General features: G+C 41.7%; 1 protein-coding gene across 9 annotated transcripts in view; it reads right to left on the bottom strand.

Annotated features, from left to right (window-relative positions):
• ZNF592 (zinc finger protein 592) overlaps positions 1-18,120 on the bottom strand; it is a 55,605-nt gene that overhangs the window by 11,161 nt on the left and 26,324 nt on the right. For 8 of the 9 annotated variants that reach the window (XM_082448558.1, XM_082448559.1, XM_082448565.1 and 5 more), the window contains one exon: positions 14,575-16,837. In XM_082448558.1, the coding sequence (XP_082304684.1) occupies positions 14,575-16,818 (2,244 nt within the window). In that variant the 5' untranslated portion in view covers positions 16,819-16,837. Of the gene's footprint in view, positions 1-14,574; positions 16,838-17,744; positions 17,782-18,120 lie in introns of those variants that run through there. The other variant, XM_082448563.1, reaches the window with a different exon arrangement.

The following is an 18,120-nucleotide window of genomic DNA, read 5'->3' as shown; positions in this document are numbered from 1 at the left end:
GTAGACCTGAGCCTACCCTGGTTAATGCTCAGAAGCCCCAGTGCAGACTAACTGAGCTTCCATATCCTCAGCCCACTCTGGGGGGTGCCCTGAGCCACAGCTGACCACATACACCCACAGGAAAGCACAGGATAGGTAGCAGCTCCTTTGTTCTCAGCCCCAGGAGAGAACCAGAGGCTAACAAGTCCTACAGGCAGACTCACTGAAGCTCTCTAATGGGGAGAGCCCAGAGAGGGAAAGCAAGAGACTAAGCTGGTGCCTGCATCTGAAGAGGCCCTTCTTAGTAAAAAAGGGACAACTGTACTACTCACTGAGGGGGCCACTGACCTGGGGTCAGAGGAGTGCTCAGAGGGATAAGGTGTTAGGGAGGCCAGGAAAAGATCTCTGCTTTAAGCAGCAATATCCAGAATGTAGGGCCTCTACAGGACAAACAATCCAGCGTTTTCAACAAAAAAAATTTCAATGGAAAAAAAAAGATTAAGGGAAGAGGAATTTACAGATTAAAAGAGACTTAAAAGACATTTTCAGTGTATACAACTGCACTGTATAGCCCTTATTTGGATCCTGATTCAAGCAAGCCAAGTGTAAAAAGAAACGAGACAATCAGATATTTTAACCCTAACTTAATGATGACAATACTGAGACATCTGCCACTTGATATTAAGATTTGATAGTAAGGAATTATTATTAATTTTGAGATGTGATGATATTATGTCTATGTTTTGGTATTTTTTGAGGATAAAGCTTTATCTTTTAGATACACATATACTGAAATAGACACTATAATGCTGGGATTTGTTTAAAAACAATCTACTGGGGGAGAGGTGAGCAAGAACATAGATGAAACAAGATGGGCCACTGAGTTGGTAACTGTTAAAAGAAGGTTCATTAAAAAAACAATTAATTACATGTGACTGAGTGAACTGATGAGGATGAGTATAATTTTTGTGACTTTCTGTCTGAATTTTAAAAAAAAAAAAAATCCCACAAGGACTCAGAGGCAAAGAATATACAAATCAATTTTCACTGCAAAGTAAAGGAGCTGTTACAGTGGAGGATTACTGGACTGAATGTCAATATTATGACATAGTATGAGTGTGTTTCATGTTTGGTAATTGCAATCATTGTTGCTTTTGTTGTGGTCATCCATGTACAATGCTTGGTGTCAGTCTATTTATCTCTTGTAAAAATAAAATACAGTGTGTGTGTGTGAAAAAAAAAAAAAAAAAAGAAGGCTCATTATACCATTCTTTCCACTTTTATATATGTTTGGGACATTCCATAATAAAAGTTTTTGTTGTTGTTGTTGTTTCACTATTGCTCTAGGTGCAGAACAGTAAACAAGTATGCTATTTTTTGTGTAAAAAAGGAGGAAATTATCACTCTCACACATACACATACACACACACATTTGTTCATATTTGCAAAAAAGGAGCAATGGAGCGATAAACCAAAAGTCAATAAAAATGGTTACCTATGGGGAAGGAGAGAAAGGGTGAAATGGACAGGAATGGAAGCAAGACTTTTCTGAATATACCTTGTTATGTAATTTTGGAATCACATAAATGTTTTACATAATTTCAAATACATATACAAAATTAAACTAAATAAACAAAAGCATTCCCTAAAATTGAAAAACAGAAACTACCTAACTATGTATCAAGTAGGTGACATAACCATGTAGAGAAAAAAATTATCCCCAGTGACTTTTAAAACATAGTATTTTGACTTATACATTCTTAATATGATATATTCTAAGGACAAAAAGAACTGCAAATACACCCTCAACTTTATGCAGTTATCCTAACATTAGAAATAATATTGATTTTGATATTTTAAAATTGGTGTGTATGTGTGTGTGTGCGTGTGTGTGTGTAGTAAGAAAAGCTTAGGAACCAAGATTTTCAGTATAAAATCAGTTACATAAAAAGGATAATCTTACATTTTAATACCAGCATAAACTCATGATCTTCCTTTCCTCTTTTTAAAAATATATTTTTTAGCTCTGACCACTGAAAAGGCCTGGGAACAGATATATCCAGCAGAATAAGCATCTCTGGTGCCCAGAATGTGGTCTCTAAATATCATTTCTCACACACATACACACACAAAAAACCCTGGCTTCTTGGAAAAACAACTGACTCTAGGTTTAGCACAAGAAATGTGCCCAGGACATCTTGTTGGGGCTCAAAGAAAGAAAGCTTCTCAAGGTTTAATGAGTTCATATCAAAAGGACACAGGAGCCAGCTTGAAGGGGCTCCCACTGATCAAAGATGGGATAATTGAGCATCAAAAAGAATGACTCACAGGACTTTCCTGGTCACACAGTGGTTAAGAATCTGCCTGCTTGCTGAGTACTGCCTTATCTCCTAACTAGTTTGGGACATTAGCCAAGTTAAAATCAATAAGTGCTATAAACCACTTTATGTTGTTCCTGTCAGATTTCACCACCAGGGTGATAGATGATCTGTGTTTGGAATGTATACACAGCTTGTGTAGAAAGGTGTGAATCAGCTTACAGCTTAAACCAACCCAAACAAGCCAAGTGGAGACTGAGTCCAGGTATGGACTCAGGAACAGTGGACACCATCATGCTTTGAGAGTCACAGATCACTATCTACAACTTGGCCGCAAACTCGTGGCAAACATTCCTGGCAGCAAATGCAAAAACAATAAATGTTGTGCACAACAATTAAAAAAAAAGTAGAATCTGACTGCCAATGCAGGGGACACGGGTTTGATCCCTGGTCTGGGAAGTTCCCACATGCCACAGAGCAACTAAGCCCGTGCACCACAACTACTGAGCCTGCACTCTAGAGCCCACAGGCCACAACTACTGAGCCCACGCGCCACAACTACTGAAGCCCGTGCACCTAGAGCCCACATGCCGCAACAAGAGAAGCCACCACACTGAGAAGCATGCGCACCGCAATGAAGAGTAGCCCCAACATGCCACAACTGGAGAAAGCCTGCGCGCAGCAACGAATACCCAATGCAGCCAAAAATAAATAAATTTATTAAAAAATAAAATAAAATAAATACTCATGAGATATTTAAAAAAAAAGAATGACTCACAAATCAAAAACATACAACAGATTCACAAAAAAACAAAAAGAAGAGGACACAAGCATAACACAAAAGAAAACCATCAAACCACAATAGGAAAAACAAAAAGAAAAAGAAAGGAACAAAGAAGAAATACAAAATCAACTGGAAAACAAGGTTTAAAATGGCAATAAATACATATCTGTCAGTAATTACCTTAAATGTCAATGGACTAAATGCTCCAATCAAAAGACACAAAGTGGCAGACTGTTGATTAAAAAAAAAAAAAAAAAAAACAAGAACCTATAATATGCTGCCTACAAGAGACCCATTTTAGGGTGAAGGACATACAAAGATTGAAAGTAAGGGGATGGAAAAAGATATTTCACTTAAAAGGAAATGATAGGAAAGCAGGGGTAGCAATACTCATATCAGACAAAATAGACTTTAAAACAAGGCCAAAATGAAAGATAAAGAAGGACACTGTATAATGATAAAAGGATCAATACAAGAAGAGGATATTACACTTGTTAACATATATGCAGCCAATACAGGAGTACCCAAATGCATAAAATGAATACTAACAGACATAAAGAGAGAAACTGATGGGAATACAATAATAGTAGGAGACTTTAACATCCCACTCACATCAGTGGACAGATCTTCCAGACAGAAAATCAATAAAGCAACAGAGATCCTAAACGACATACAATAGAACAGGTAGACCAATTGATATCTTCAGGACATTACATTCAAAACACACACAATACACATTCTTTTCAAGTGCCCGTGGAACATTCTCTAGGACTGACCACATACTAGGATGCAAAACAAGCCTCAACAAATTTAAGAGGACAGAAATTATTTCAAGCATCTTTTCTGACCATAAGGGCATGAAACGAGAAATCAACCACAGAAAGAGAAATGAGAAAAAAATGATTACATGGAGACTAAACAACATGCTACTAAAAAACCAATGGGTCAATGATGAAATCAAAGAGGAAATTTTAAAATACCCTGAGACAAATGACAATGAAAACACAACCATACAAAATCTATGGGATGCAGCAAAAGCAGTTCTTAGAGGGAAGTTCATAGTGATACAGGCCTTCCTCAAAAAACAAGAATAAACTCAAATAAACAACCTAACCTACCACCTAAAAGAATTTAAAAAAGAACAAAAAAACCTAAAGTTAGCAGAGGGAAGAAATAATAAAGATCAGAGAGGAAATAAATAAAATAGAGATTAAAAAAAATAGGAAAAAAACAATAAAACCGAGAGCTGGTTCTTTGAAAGGGTAAACAAAATTGACAAATCTCTGGCCCGGGTCACCAAGAAGAAAAGAGAGAGGACCCAAATAAACAAAGTAAAAAGTGAAAGAGAAGAAATAACAACTGATACTGCAGAAATACAAAAAACCATAAGAGAATTCTATGAACAACTATATGCCAACAAACTGGACAACATAGAAGAAAGGATCAAGTTTCTAAAAACATACAGCTCACCAAAACTGAATCAAGAAGAAATAGATAGGGACTTCCCCGGAGGTCCAGTGGCTAAGACTCCATGCTTCCACTGCAGGGGGCATGGGTTTGATCCCTGGTTGGGGAACTAAGATCCCACAAGCGACGGGGCACAGCCAAAAAGTAAAAATAAATAAAAATGCTTTTTAAAAAAGGTAAAATTGGGACTTCCCTGGTGGCGCAGTAGTTAAGAATCCGCGGGCCAATGCAGGGGACACAGGTTCGTTCCCTGGTCCGGGAAGATCCCACATGCTGCGGAGCAACTAAGCCCGTGCGCCACAACTACTGAGCCTGCGCCCTAGAGCCCGCGAGCCACAACTACTGAGCCTGTGTGCCACAACTACTGAAGCCTGCACACCAAGAGCCCATGCTCCTCAACAAGAGAAGCCACTGCAATGAGAAGCCCACACACCGCAATGAAGAGTAGCCCCCGCTCACCCCAACTAGAGGAAAGCCCACGCACAGCAACAAAGACCCAACACAGCCAAAAATAAATAAACAAAATAAATAAATTTATTTTTTTAAAAAAAAGGTAAAATCATCATTATATGCAGATGAAACGATACTATATAGAGAAAACCCTAAAGACTCCACACAAAAACCACTAGAACTGATAAACAAATTCAGCAAGGTAGCAGGATACAAGATTAACATATAGAAATCTATTCCATTTCTTTACACTAACAATGAAATATCAGAAAGGGAAAGTAAAAAAAAAAAAAATCCCTTTCAAAATCACATCAAAAAAAAAAACCAAAAACGATGCAGCAAAAGCAGTTCTAAGAGGGAAGTTAATAGCAATACAATCCTACCTTAAGAAACAAGAAACATCTCAAATAAACAACCTAACCTTACACCTAAAGCAATTAGAGAAAGAACAACAAAAAAACCCCAAAGTTAGCAGAAGGAAAGAAATCATAATGATCAGATCAGAAATAAATGAAAAAGAAATAAAGGAAATGATAGCAAAGATCAATCAAACTAAAAGCTGGGTCTTTGAGAATATAAACAAAATTGATAAATCATTAGCCAGACTTATCAGGAAAAAAAGGGAGAAGACTCAAATCAATAGAATTAGAAATGAAAAAGGAGAAGTAACAACTGACACTGCAGAAATACAAAGGATCATGAGAGATTACTACAAGCAACTCTATGCCAATAAAATGGACAACCTGGAAGAAACGGACAAATTCTTAGAAATGCACAACCTTCTGAGACTGAACCAGGAAGAAATAGAAAATATGAACAGACCAATCACAAGCACTGAAATTGAAACTGTGATTAAACATCTTCCAACAAACAAAAGCCCAGGACCAGATGGCTTCACAGGCAAATTCTATCAAACATTTAGAGAAGAGATAACATCTATCCTTCTCAAACTCTTCCAAAATATAGCAGAGGGAGGAACACTCCCAAACTCATTCTACGAGGCCACCATCACTCTGATACCAAAACCAGTCAAAGATGTCACAAAGAAAGAAAACTACAGGCCAATGTCACTGATGAACATAGATGCAAAAATCCTCAACAAAATACTAGCAAACAGAATCCAACAGCACATTAAAAGGATCATACACTATGATCAAGTGGAGTTTATCCCAGGAATGCAAGGATTCTTCAATATACACAAATCAACCAACATGATACACCATATTAACAAATTGAAGGAGAAAAACCATAGGATCATCTCAATAGATGCAGACAAAGCTTTCGACAAAATTCACACCCATTTATGATAAAAAACCCTCCAGAAAGTAGGCATAGAGGGAACTTTCCTCAACATAATAAAGGCCATATATGACAAACCCACAGCCAACATTGTCCTCAATGGTGAAAAACTGAAACCATTTCCACTAAGATCAGGAACAAGACAAGGTTGCCCACTCTCACCACTATTATTCAACATAGTTTTGGAAGTTTTAGTCACAGCAATCAGAGAAGAAAAAGAAATAAAAGGAATCCAAATCGGAAAAGAAGAAGTAAAGCTGTCACTGTTTGCAGATGACATGATACTATACATAGAGAATCCTAAAGATGCCACCAGAAAACTGCTAGAGCTAATCAATGAATTTGGTAAACTAGCAGGATACAAAATTAATGCACAGAAATCTCTTGCATTCCTATACACTAATGATGAAAAATCTGAACGTGAAATTAATAAAACACTCCCATTTACCATTGCAACAAAAAGAATAAAATATCTAGGAATAAACCTACCTAAGGAGACAAAAGACCTGTATGCAGAAAATTATAAGACACTGACGAAAGAAATTAAAGACGATACAAACAGATGGAGAGACATACCATGTTCTTGGATTGGAAGAATCAACATTGTGAAAATGACTCTACTACCCAAAGCAATCTACAGATTCAGTGCAATCCTTATCAAACCACCACTGGCATTTTTCACAGAACTAGAACAAAAAATTTCACAATTTGTATGGAAACACAAAAGACCCCGAATAGGCAAAGCAATCGAGAAAGAAAAATGAAGCTGGACGAATCAGGCTCCCTGACTTCAGACTATACTACAAAGCTACAGTAATCAAGACAGTTTGGTACTGGCACAAAAACAGAAATATAGATCAGTGGAACAGGATAGAAAGCCCACAGATAAACCCACGCACATGTGGTCACCTTATCTTTGATAAAAGAGGCAAGAATGTACAGTGGAGAAAAGACAGCCTCTTCAATAAGTGGTGCTGGGAAAACTGGACAGCTACATGTAAAAGAATGAAATTAGAACACTCCCTAACACCATAACACAAAAATAAACTCAAAATGGATTAAAGACCTAAATGTAAGGCCAGACACCATCAAACTCTTAGAGGAAAACACAGGCAGAACACTCTATGACATAAATCACAACAAGATCCTTTTTGACCCAGCTCCTAGAGAAATGGAAATAAAAACAAAAATAAACAAATGGGACCTAATGAAACTTAAAAGCTTTTGCACAGCAAAGGAAACCATAAACAAGACGAAAAGACAACCCTCAGAATGGGAGAAAATATTTGCAAATGAAGCAACTGACAAAGGATTAATCTCCAAAACATATAAGCAACTCATGCAGGTCAATATCAAAAAAACAAACAACCCAATCCAAAAATGGGCAGAAGACCTAATTAGACATTTCTCCAAAGAAGATATACAGATTGCCAACAAACACATGAAAGAATGCTCAACATCATTAATCATTAGAGCAATGCAAATCAAAACTACAATGAGATATCACCTCACACCGGTCAGAATGGCCATCATCAAAAAATCTACAAACAATAAATGCTGTAGAGGGTGTGGAGAAAAGGGAACCCTCTTGCACTGTTGGTGGGAATGTAAATTGATACAGCCACTATGGAGAACAGTATGGAGGTTCCTTAAAAAACTACAAAAGGAACTACCATATGACCCAGCCATCCCACTACTGGGCATATACCCTGAGAAAACCATAATTCAGAAAGTGTCATGTACCAAAATGTTCATTGCAGCTCTATTTACAATAGCCAGGACATGGAAGCAACCTAAGTGTCCATCAACAGATGAATGGATAAAGAAGATGTGGCACATATATATAATGGAATATTACTCAGCCATAAAAAGGAACAAAACTGAGTTATTTGTAGTGAGGTGGATGGACCTAGAGACTGTCATACAGAGTGAAGTAAGTCAGAAAGAGAAAAACAAATACCATATGCTAACACATATATATGGAATCTAAAAAAAAAAAAAAAAAGAAAAGAAAAAAAAAATGGTCAGAAGAACCTAGGGGCAAGATGGGAATACAGATGCAGACCTACTAGAGAATGGACTTGAGGATACGGGGAGGGGGAAGGGTAAGGTGGGACAAAGTGAGAGAGTGGCATGGATATAATATATACACTACCAAACATAAAATAGCTAGCTAGTGGGAAGCAGCTGCATAGCACAGGGAGATCAGCTCGGTGCTTTGTGACCACCTAGAGGCGTGGGATAGGGAGGGTGGGAGGGAGGGAGATGCAAGAGGGAAGAGATATGGGGACATATGTATATGTATAACTGACTCACTCTGTTATAAAGCAGAAACTAACACACCATTGTAAAGCAATTATACTCCAATAAAGATGTTAAAAAAAAATCACATCAAAAAAAAAAACAAACAAAACAACTTAAGAATAAACCTGACCAAGGAGGTGAAAGACTTATATGATGAGAACTATAAAACACTGATAAAGGAAACTGAAGATGTTTCAAAGAAATGGAAAGATATCCCATGCTCTTGGATTGGAAGAATTAATATTGTTAAAATGGCCATACTACCCAAAGCAATCTACAGATTTAATGCGATCCCTATCAAATTACCCAGGACATTTTCCACAGAAATAACAAATAATTCTAAAATTTATATGGAACCATAAAGGCCTCAGAATTGCCAAAACAATCCTGAGGAAAAAGAACAAAGCAGAAGGCATAACCCGCACAGATTTCAGACAATATTACAAAGTTACAGTAATCAAAACACCATGGTACTGACACAAAAACAGACATATGAATCAACGGAACAGAATAGAGAGCTCAGAAATAAACCCACAAACCTACAGTCAATTAATCTTTGACAAAGGAGGCAAGACTATACAATGGAGAAAAGACAGTCCCTTCAAGCAAGTGGTGGTGTGAAAGCTGGAGAGCCATATGTAAATCAATGAAATTAGAACACACCCTCACACCATACACACAAATAAACTCAAAATGGCTTCAAGACTTAAATATAAGACATGACACCTTAAAACTCCTAGAAGAGAACATAGGCAAAACATTCTCTGACATAAATTGTACCCATGTTTTCTTAGGTCAGTCTCCCAAGGCAATAGAAATAAAAGCAAAAATAAACAAATGGAACCTAGTCAAACTTATAAGCTTTTGCACAGCAAAGGAAACCATAAATAAAACAAAAAGACAACCTACAGACTGGGAGAAAATATTTGCAAACAATGCAACCAACAAGGGCTCAATTTCCAAAATATACAAACAGCTCATACAACTCAATAACAAAAAAACAAACAACCCAATCAAAAAATGGGCAGAAGACCTAAACAGACATTTCTCCAAAGACATACAGACGGCCAGTAGGCACATGAAAAGATGCTCAACATCACTAATTATTAGAAAAATGCAAATCAAAACTACAAAGAGGTACCACCTCACACCAGTCAGAATGGCCATCATTAAAAAGTCTACAAATAGCAAATGGTAGAGAGGGTGTGGAGAAAAGGGAACCCTCCTATACTGTTGGTGGAAATGTAAATTGGTGCAGCCACTATGAAAAACAGTATGGAGGTTCTTCAAAAAACTAAAAATAGAGTTGCCATATCATCCAGCAATTCCCACTCCTGGGCATATACCCAGACTAAACTATAATTCGAAAAGATACATGCACCCTTATGTTCATGGCAGCACTATTTACAATGGCCAAGACATGGAAGCAACCTAAATGTCTCTGGACAGATGAATGGATAAAGAAGATGTGGTATGTTTGTATGCACACACGTACACACACACACACACACACACACACACACACACTGGAATACTACTCAACCATAAAAAAGAATGAAATGATGCCATTTGCAGCAACATGGATGGGCCTGGAGATTATCATACTAAGTGAAGTAAGTCAGAAAGAGACAGACAACTACCATATGATATCACTTATATGTGGAATCCAAAATATGACACAAATGAACTTATTATGAAACAGAAACAGACTCATAGACATAGAGAACAGACTTGTGGTTGCCAAGGGGGTGAGGGGATTAAGGAGAGATGGATTGAGAGTTTGGGATTAGCAGATGCAAACTATTACATAAAAAATGGATAAACAACAAGGTCCTACTGTATAGCAAGCACATGGAACTATATTCAATATCCTGTAATAAACCATAATGGAAAAGAGAAAAAAAGAATGACTGAACACATAAACATACTGAATATATAGAAACCAATAAGTTCATTATAACACTACCACTAAAAATAATAGAGGAAGTCACCTCATCCCGATTAGGGTGGCTACTATGAAAAAACCAGAAAATAACAAATGTTGGTGAGGATGTGGAGAAATTGGAACCCATGTGCACTATTGGTGGGAATGTAAAATAGTACAGCCACTGTAAAAAACAGTATGGGGGCTCCCCGAAAAATTAAAAATAGAATTACCATATGATCCAGCAATTCCACTTCTGGATATATACCCAAAAGAACTAATATTGTACAACACAAGGAATATAGCTAATATTTTACAATAATTATAAATTTTGGAGTATAACCTTTAAAAACTGTGAATCACTATATTGTACACCTCTAACTAACATAATATTGTACAGCAACTATAATAAAATAAAATAAAATATTTGATCACACAAAAAAAGAATTGAAAGTAAGGTCCTGAAAAGATATTTGTACACCATGTTGATAGCAGCATTTTTCATGATACAACTGGAGGCAACGCAAGTGTCCATCAATGAATGAATGGATAAACAAAATGTGGTATATACAACAATAGAATATTATTCAGGAAAGGAAATTCTGTCAAATGCTAAAACATGTATGAACCTTGAAGATATTATACTAAGGGAAATGAGCCAGTCAAAAAGAGACAAACACTGTATGATTCCATTTATGTGAGGTACCTAGAATAGTCAAATTCATAGAAACAGAAAGTAGAATGGTGGTTGCCAGGGGGAAAGGGGAGGGGAGAATAGGGGGTTGTTATTTAATAGGTTTAGAGTTTCAGTTTTGCAAGATGAAAAGAGTTCTGGAAACTGATTGCACAACAATGTGAATGTACTTAACGCTACTAAACTGTACACTTAAAAAATGGTTAAGATGGTAAACTTTATGTTACGTGTATTTTACCACAATTTTTAAAAATAATAGAGGAGGGACTCATAAAACACCATTTAAGATTGTTGGGGCATCAATTCACTACTGTGAAAACTGTTAACTGAGGGAAACAAATTTATCCAATTTTCCAACATAAACTGTATTTCAGGGTAACCTAATAGCCCTCAAGGAAGAGGAAAAGATTTTATACAGAATTCTAGCTAATAAATGAGAAAGAAATAATAAAATTTAAAACAACCTCCTGCAACTCCTAATAAAATTACTGACTCAAGCAGCAATTATTAACGGCTGCTAAAATCATTAGGTAAAAAGATAGGAAACTTTATAAGGAAGGGATCTGAACATCACCAACCTAAACTCACTGATCAAGTTTAGCATCATTAAAATGGAGACAATCAAGCACATTGTGCCTCCCTGAAGTAATGAATTATGAAGAACACAGTATTCCCACTCCTCAAGACGAATCTAATCAAGTCTTCATTGCTAACTTCTAGTCTACAGATAAAATATGGGGTATAGAACAAATTAACTGTATGAGGAAGCAATCAGTCAAACTCAAAATTACCCTGAGAAATTCTCAGGAAGCAATCAGTGAAACCCAGAATTGTCCTTGAAAATTCTCAGGACACACGAACCAGTTTCTTCAACAAAGCAATGATGTGAAAATAAGGGGGGGCGGGGGGCCCTTGCTGGGTGGAGTAGGAAGAGGTACTGCTCTAGATTGAGAAATTTCAAAGATATAACAAACAAACACAACACTTGGTCCACATTTGGTTTCTGATTCAAAACAAGCTCAACTGTAAAAAGACAATTTTGACATGAAGGGAAAATTTGAATATGAATTGTATTAGACAATGTTAAGGAATTGTTATTAATTTTGTTAGGTGTGATAATGACATACTTAAACAAAAGCTTAAGAACAAGAAGAAATAATCTCTCTGTGCTGACATCTGTCCAACAAGGTGGCTTGGAATATAAGGGGAAGGACCCCTCCAGCCACTGCAGAGGGAGACATAAGTGGTTCAGACTCCCAGGAAGAAGTCAAAGGCCCAAGCATGCTGTCCTACAGTCCCTCCAGCAGAGTGGAGCCCAACCCCACCCCACTGGTCCACTGCCTGCCCCTCATATGGCCTAAAGCTTGGGTACCACCTTGGGAAACCCAAAGCCAACAGCCATCAAGGTTAGATTTTGATCCCAGAACTCAAGCCCTCCCCTTTCCCTGAGACTCTGAGGCCACATTTATTGGCAGGAGATTTTGTGAGAGAACAGAGCTGGACTGAGAGAAGCCTGACAGCAGTCCCTCCCTTTCCCTCTGGGGGGCCCTCTTGTCCAGCTCCCACTGAAGGAGAATGACACAGAGAAGATGCAGGATGAGAAGGGTGCCAGCCTGGGATCCTACACCCAGACCTTAGCCTGCTCAGATTTTAAAAGGCGAGTGAAGAAAAGTGTGGGGGAAAAACCACAGGCACAGGCATCAGACCTTCACTGGCAAAGGTTCTGATCAGATGACCCAGAAGAAGTGATCCTGTCCAAGTCAACCATGCTGGTACAGCAGGAATACCTGAAGCCCCAGAGGAAAGGGCCTGGGGGGCCCACACTCCACCTGACTCATTAGAAAGAAAATGCAAACTGAAAGAGAGAAGGTGAAGATGGGAGGCAACAGTGACCTATGGCACTTTGCTGGCCCCTTGCAGGGGCTGCCTACTGAATTCCACCTCCTGTCTCTAGCCCAACACTCCCAAGGCTGGTCTCACTCCCAACAACTCCCTGTACCTCAAACCACTTTGCATTTTCCCATACCTTTGTTCCCTATACCTGGAACACCCCTTGCCCTTCCCCCTCCTCCAAACTCATCCTTGCAGGTCCAGCTCAAATGTCATGTCCACGTGGCACCCTCCCTATGTCTGGAACCACGAGGAATTAGTCCCTCTGAGGAACTCTATGCAACTATGTTATAAGCCTGTTTTCAGCCCAGTCTTAGCCTGCTGCACACTCTAGCAGTTCGGGTAGGGAGCCCTGCCCTTGCTGAGCCATCGTGAGCTCCTGGAAGAATGGTGCGACTTCCTCCTACGGGCATCCCTGCTCTTGACACAGAGCCTCTGTGCACACGGGCAACACTCGATAAACAAGGGCAGAGCTCATCAAGACACCAACAGGTGCGTGGGTCACTGTGAACTGAAGTAAAAAGAGCTGGTTTGCTTTCCTTCCAGGCCTCTGTGGCCCTGGCTTAGGGAGGCTTGGTGAGGGGCTGGGCTTGGCTAAGTTGTTAAGGGAGCCACCTGGAGAGGGAAGAGAAGAGCCTTCTGGAGGCCTGCTTCTTCAGAGCACCTTGCTAATACAGACAACCACTGACACACAAGGTGCCAAAGGGTGTTTTCAGCATGGAATGCCTTAAGTCACACACACACACACACACACACACACACACACACACACACACACACACACTCATCAAGTTCTCATCAAGCATAACCAAGAATCAGAACAAGAGATAAGGGCAGCTGCTTTCTTAGTGGTGAGAACAGCGATGAAGGGAAGAGGCCCCAAAGCCTTTGACTCGGGGCCCACATGTCAGTCTACTCTCCTTCCACATCAACCCTGCTACTGGCCCTACGACAGCTTCCCCAAAGGGATTCTGCAAACACAGCTATGTCCACCGTGGGGCACAACAACTTGGTAAAGACAAGGTTCTCAGAAGTACAGACTGAGGCGCAGGGCAGTGATGCACGTACCTCTGCCCCCAAGATCTTTGGGCACGTGCAAGGACTGTGCTGACAGCTGCCAGAGACCAGGGGACCATCCAGCAGAGCCCTAGCCCCAGCCCAACAATGGACCCTGAGAGCCCAACAATGGACCCTGGGAGCCCAACAATGGACCCTGGGAGCGGAGTGTCCATAAACACACTCATTAAATCTTCAGGGTCTCCCCTCAGCTGTGGGCAGGACGCTTTTCCCAATAAACACCAAGCACTAAATATCCAGGTGGGTCGCTAACCAGCAAGCCAGATTCCTCTTCTAGGACTCTTAAGATGCCACACTGCCCCACATCAATGAGCTTCTCTCTCCATGCCCAGTCATGGAACCGTGCGAACCAGGGGCCTGACAACTATCACAGAGAGGGTCTGCTTACCAGCCCCTCGGTTTCCTCCGTCATCCTCTGGAAATGTGCAGCCATAGCCATGTAGTCTCGCATCTGCTTGTGACATTCGAGACACTTGATACTGTGCCGGATGAGCCTCACAGGGTCTGGGTAGAGCGGCAAAGCTGGAAGCGGGGGGCTGGCACTGCTTGAAGTGAGGCCGTGTTTGGGGGAGGAGGGGGGAGCCGGGGTTGCTGGTGCCATGGAGTTCGCGGGGGCCGACACGAACATTTGGTCCGCAGAGATGGGCTTCACAAGCAGCTGAGAGCACTGCATGACGAGCCCCTTGCTCTTGTGGTCACGGGCGTGCCGGAGCAGGCTGCACTTGTTGAAGAAGAGCAGCGTCTGGGAGCACAGTGTGCACAGCACCTCGATGTGGACGCTCCGCCGGCCGTAGTGCTGGCTCAGGCTCTTCTCTAAGGCAAACGCATCCCCACACTCCAGGCAGCAGTACCCACTGGCCGGCACGTGGATCCTGCTGTCCGCAGGCGGGCTGAGATTTGGCGCGTAGAGGGGCACGGGGTTGGAGCTGTGGAGGACCTTGTTGAAGACCTCCACAACCAGTGGGGCGGCCTTTTTCACCTGGTGGACCAGGGGCACCGACATTTGCGTGAGCTGTGGCTGGCTCCGCCTCTGTGCTGAGGACTTGGCCGTCACGGATGCGGCCACACTGTGGGGGACCAGATTCAGGTTGGCCAGGTGCACGGCTTTGGGCAGGAGGTTGGCAGGGGCCAGGGTGGATGCCTGCAGTGCTGTGCTCTGCTGCTGCTTCTTGCCCATCTGTGAGCCCGAGGCAGCCCCCTTTGGGCCCCGGGACCCAGAGCTGCAGCAGGAAGTTGAAGATTCACTGGCTTTTGTCATGCTCTCATCCCCCTTCCTGTCACCCTGGGGGCTCCCTGAATTTGTGCCCACCTCAAGAAAGTGCTCCGCCCCAGACAGGGCAGTGACCTCATCCTCTGGCACCTCGCTCGGGGCCTCAGCAATGGCGCTTCCTAGAGGTGACCCAGCAGGGGACTTACTGGGATCATCAGGGTCTGGCAGGATCCTTGTGACAGTCCGTTTGATTTCCCCTGATGATGTCTTAATGGTTTTGATTCTGACTTTGGGAATTGCTGGTGGGGAGCTGGCAGCCACAGAAGGGGAGCCTTTGCTGCTGCTGTCACTGCAGATGCTCCGAGGGCTGTCTGATGGCTTGATACTTTTTCTAGTGGCCTCCAGAGGGCTCCGGGGACTCTTTGGTGACTTGGGCATTTTGGGGCTGCCTTTGGAGCCCTCTTTTGTGGGCCCTGAGGGATCCTTTGTGTGGGTAGGCTGATCCTCCTTGGTGACACTGGCCACTCGTTTAGCCTGCAGGGCCACCAAGGCTGCAACACAAGAGGACAGCTTGGAATGAGCTGGCTTAAGACGCTGCCTAGGGGGCACTGACGAACAGGTACCTAGCTCCGAGGCAAGCCCCTTAGGCTCTCCGATACTGTTGCCGGGGTGGCTGTTGAACTCCAAAGCTTCCCCAAAGAATCGACTGGTATCCAGCTCCTTGTGAGGTTCCACTGCCTTCTGCCCACCTTGCTCGTCTTCCTGCTGACTCCCCAGGGGCAGGGGTTCTGGCTTGGGTTCTTTCTTACAAAAGTGATCAAACATATGCAGCTCTGGGACTGGAAACTTAGTCAGAGCCTCCAGGACCGGGCCCCCCACAGACTCACACCCAGGAGGGGGTGGGAAATAACTGTCAGAGTGCTTGGGCTTTATCCCAAACCCATTATCTTTGATGGCATCCTCGGGTTCGGGGCTGGAGATTGGACTGAACTGGTTAAAAGTTGGTAAGGGCTCTGACTTGGAAGGTTCCAGCTTGCTGGCGAAACTCCTGGTACTATCTCCATTCATGAAAGCGGAATCAAACTTCCCACAGTTGTGGCCTAGGTTGTGGGGATCTGGAGGCAGGTCTGAGCCCCGGAATCCATTGTGTAGGAGGCTGGGAGCAACGTGGTCTTTCTCCGCTTCAAATGACTCCTGGCGGCTGGTGTTCTTGACGATGACACTCACGGCTGGCACATCTGAGGCTGATCCTGAGTGAGACAAGGACACATTCTCATCCATACACATGCCTGGAGGTTTGAGGGGACTCTCATTCTCCTCACTAGGGGTCTGGATGGCCTCCTTGGCATCAAGGCTGGTGGGGTCTGGGATGTCAAAGGCAGCCAGAAGGTCATCAAAATCTGGAGTTTTCATATCCCCCATGGCTGGATGCTGGCAAGGGCTGTAACAGAAACAGAGAACAGAATCAGTGATCACCAGGATCCCACTGGGCTCTGCCCAGCATCATCTTCATCACAAACCCATCTCGCTAACACACATGCAGCCAGCACGCACATGCACAAATCCCCATGCTATGGGAAGTCACACACCTGAGTTTTACCCCAACAGGTTTCCAAAATGCTGGGGACATTGGGGGAGGAGTGGAAGAAAAGTTAGTATGTCACTAGTGACAAGCCTGCCTGGCAGGCTCTAAACATTAATACGTGGAAATTCCTGGTTGGTTGCATAGCCAAAAAGAGGGTACACTCACACCACACTCCCTCAATTTCTCAGGGAATATCATCACACCATGATCATAAGCATTAGCAAAAAACCAATCACTCAGCCCTTTAAAAAAAAAAAAGCATGGCTCAGCACCTCCGTTCTTTAGAAGACTTCTGATTCATATATGAGACTTGGCTATAACTTCTGCTAATTTACTCTTAGTAATTAATCATTAACTTTGTATAACTTGGTTTTTTGCTGCATGAATTCAAGCAAATCCAAAATGATTTGCCACTGCTAGGATTAAACAAACTCTAGCAGATTATATCATCCCCTAGGTGTTTTATCTCTAGTCAGTGTCTGCTTGATTCCTTAATTTTCACCCCAAATCTGTTATTGGTTGGTGAATTGATCACTAAACCTGAGGGACAGGGTGACTCTCAAAGAAGCACACAGTTATCAAACTGGCCAGGGAATAGTTTTAGAGAAGTCCTAAATTTTATTTTAATTTAATACACAAAGGAAAGAAAATCCTGTTTCCTTCATGATCTGGAGAAGCAGCAGAGCTACAAAACTACTGCAAAGGAGGAAACCCAAGATCCTACGAAAGAGGCCTTCCCTTAGGAAGTTACTAAAATACTCACACTTAGATAAGACATGAAGCTGCCTGGCTCAAACCTGCTGGAAAGAGGAAGAAAAAACCCCACTATCTCCCTTGTTCAGCCCATAAATCCTGCAACTGCTTCAGCATCCCAGAGCCTTATTTGCTTAAGTATTTCCTATACCATGTCTGTACTGAAAGCCTCTGTGAATGCAGATTGACACAACTCTTTTAGAAAGCAGTACAGTAGCTGCACAGAACCAGATAAGGGGTAAATCCTTGGGTCCGGGAACCCCACTGCCAGAAATTTATCCTAAGAACAAAAATTCCCAAAAGCTATATGCAAAAGTGTACAGCATTATTAAAACAACACAAAAAGGAGACACCCACATACACACAAAGAATCTAAATGTCCAAGG

The sequence above is a fragment of the Balaenoptera physalus genome, assembly GCF_965194825.1.
Source record: "Balaenoptera physalus genome assembly, chromosome: 2".
Classification (NCBI taxonomy): domain Eukaryota; kingdom Metazoa; phylum Chordata; class Mammalia; order Artiodactyla; family Balaenopteridae; genus Balaenoptera; species Balaenoptera physalus.
This window is presented reverse-complemented; position numbering and strand designations above follow the sequence as displayed.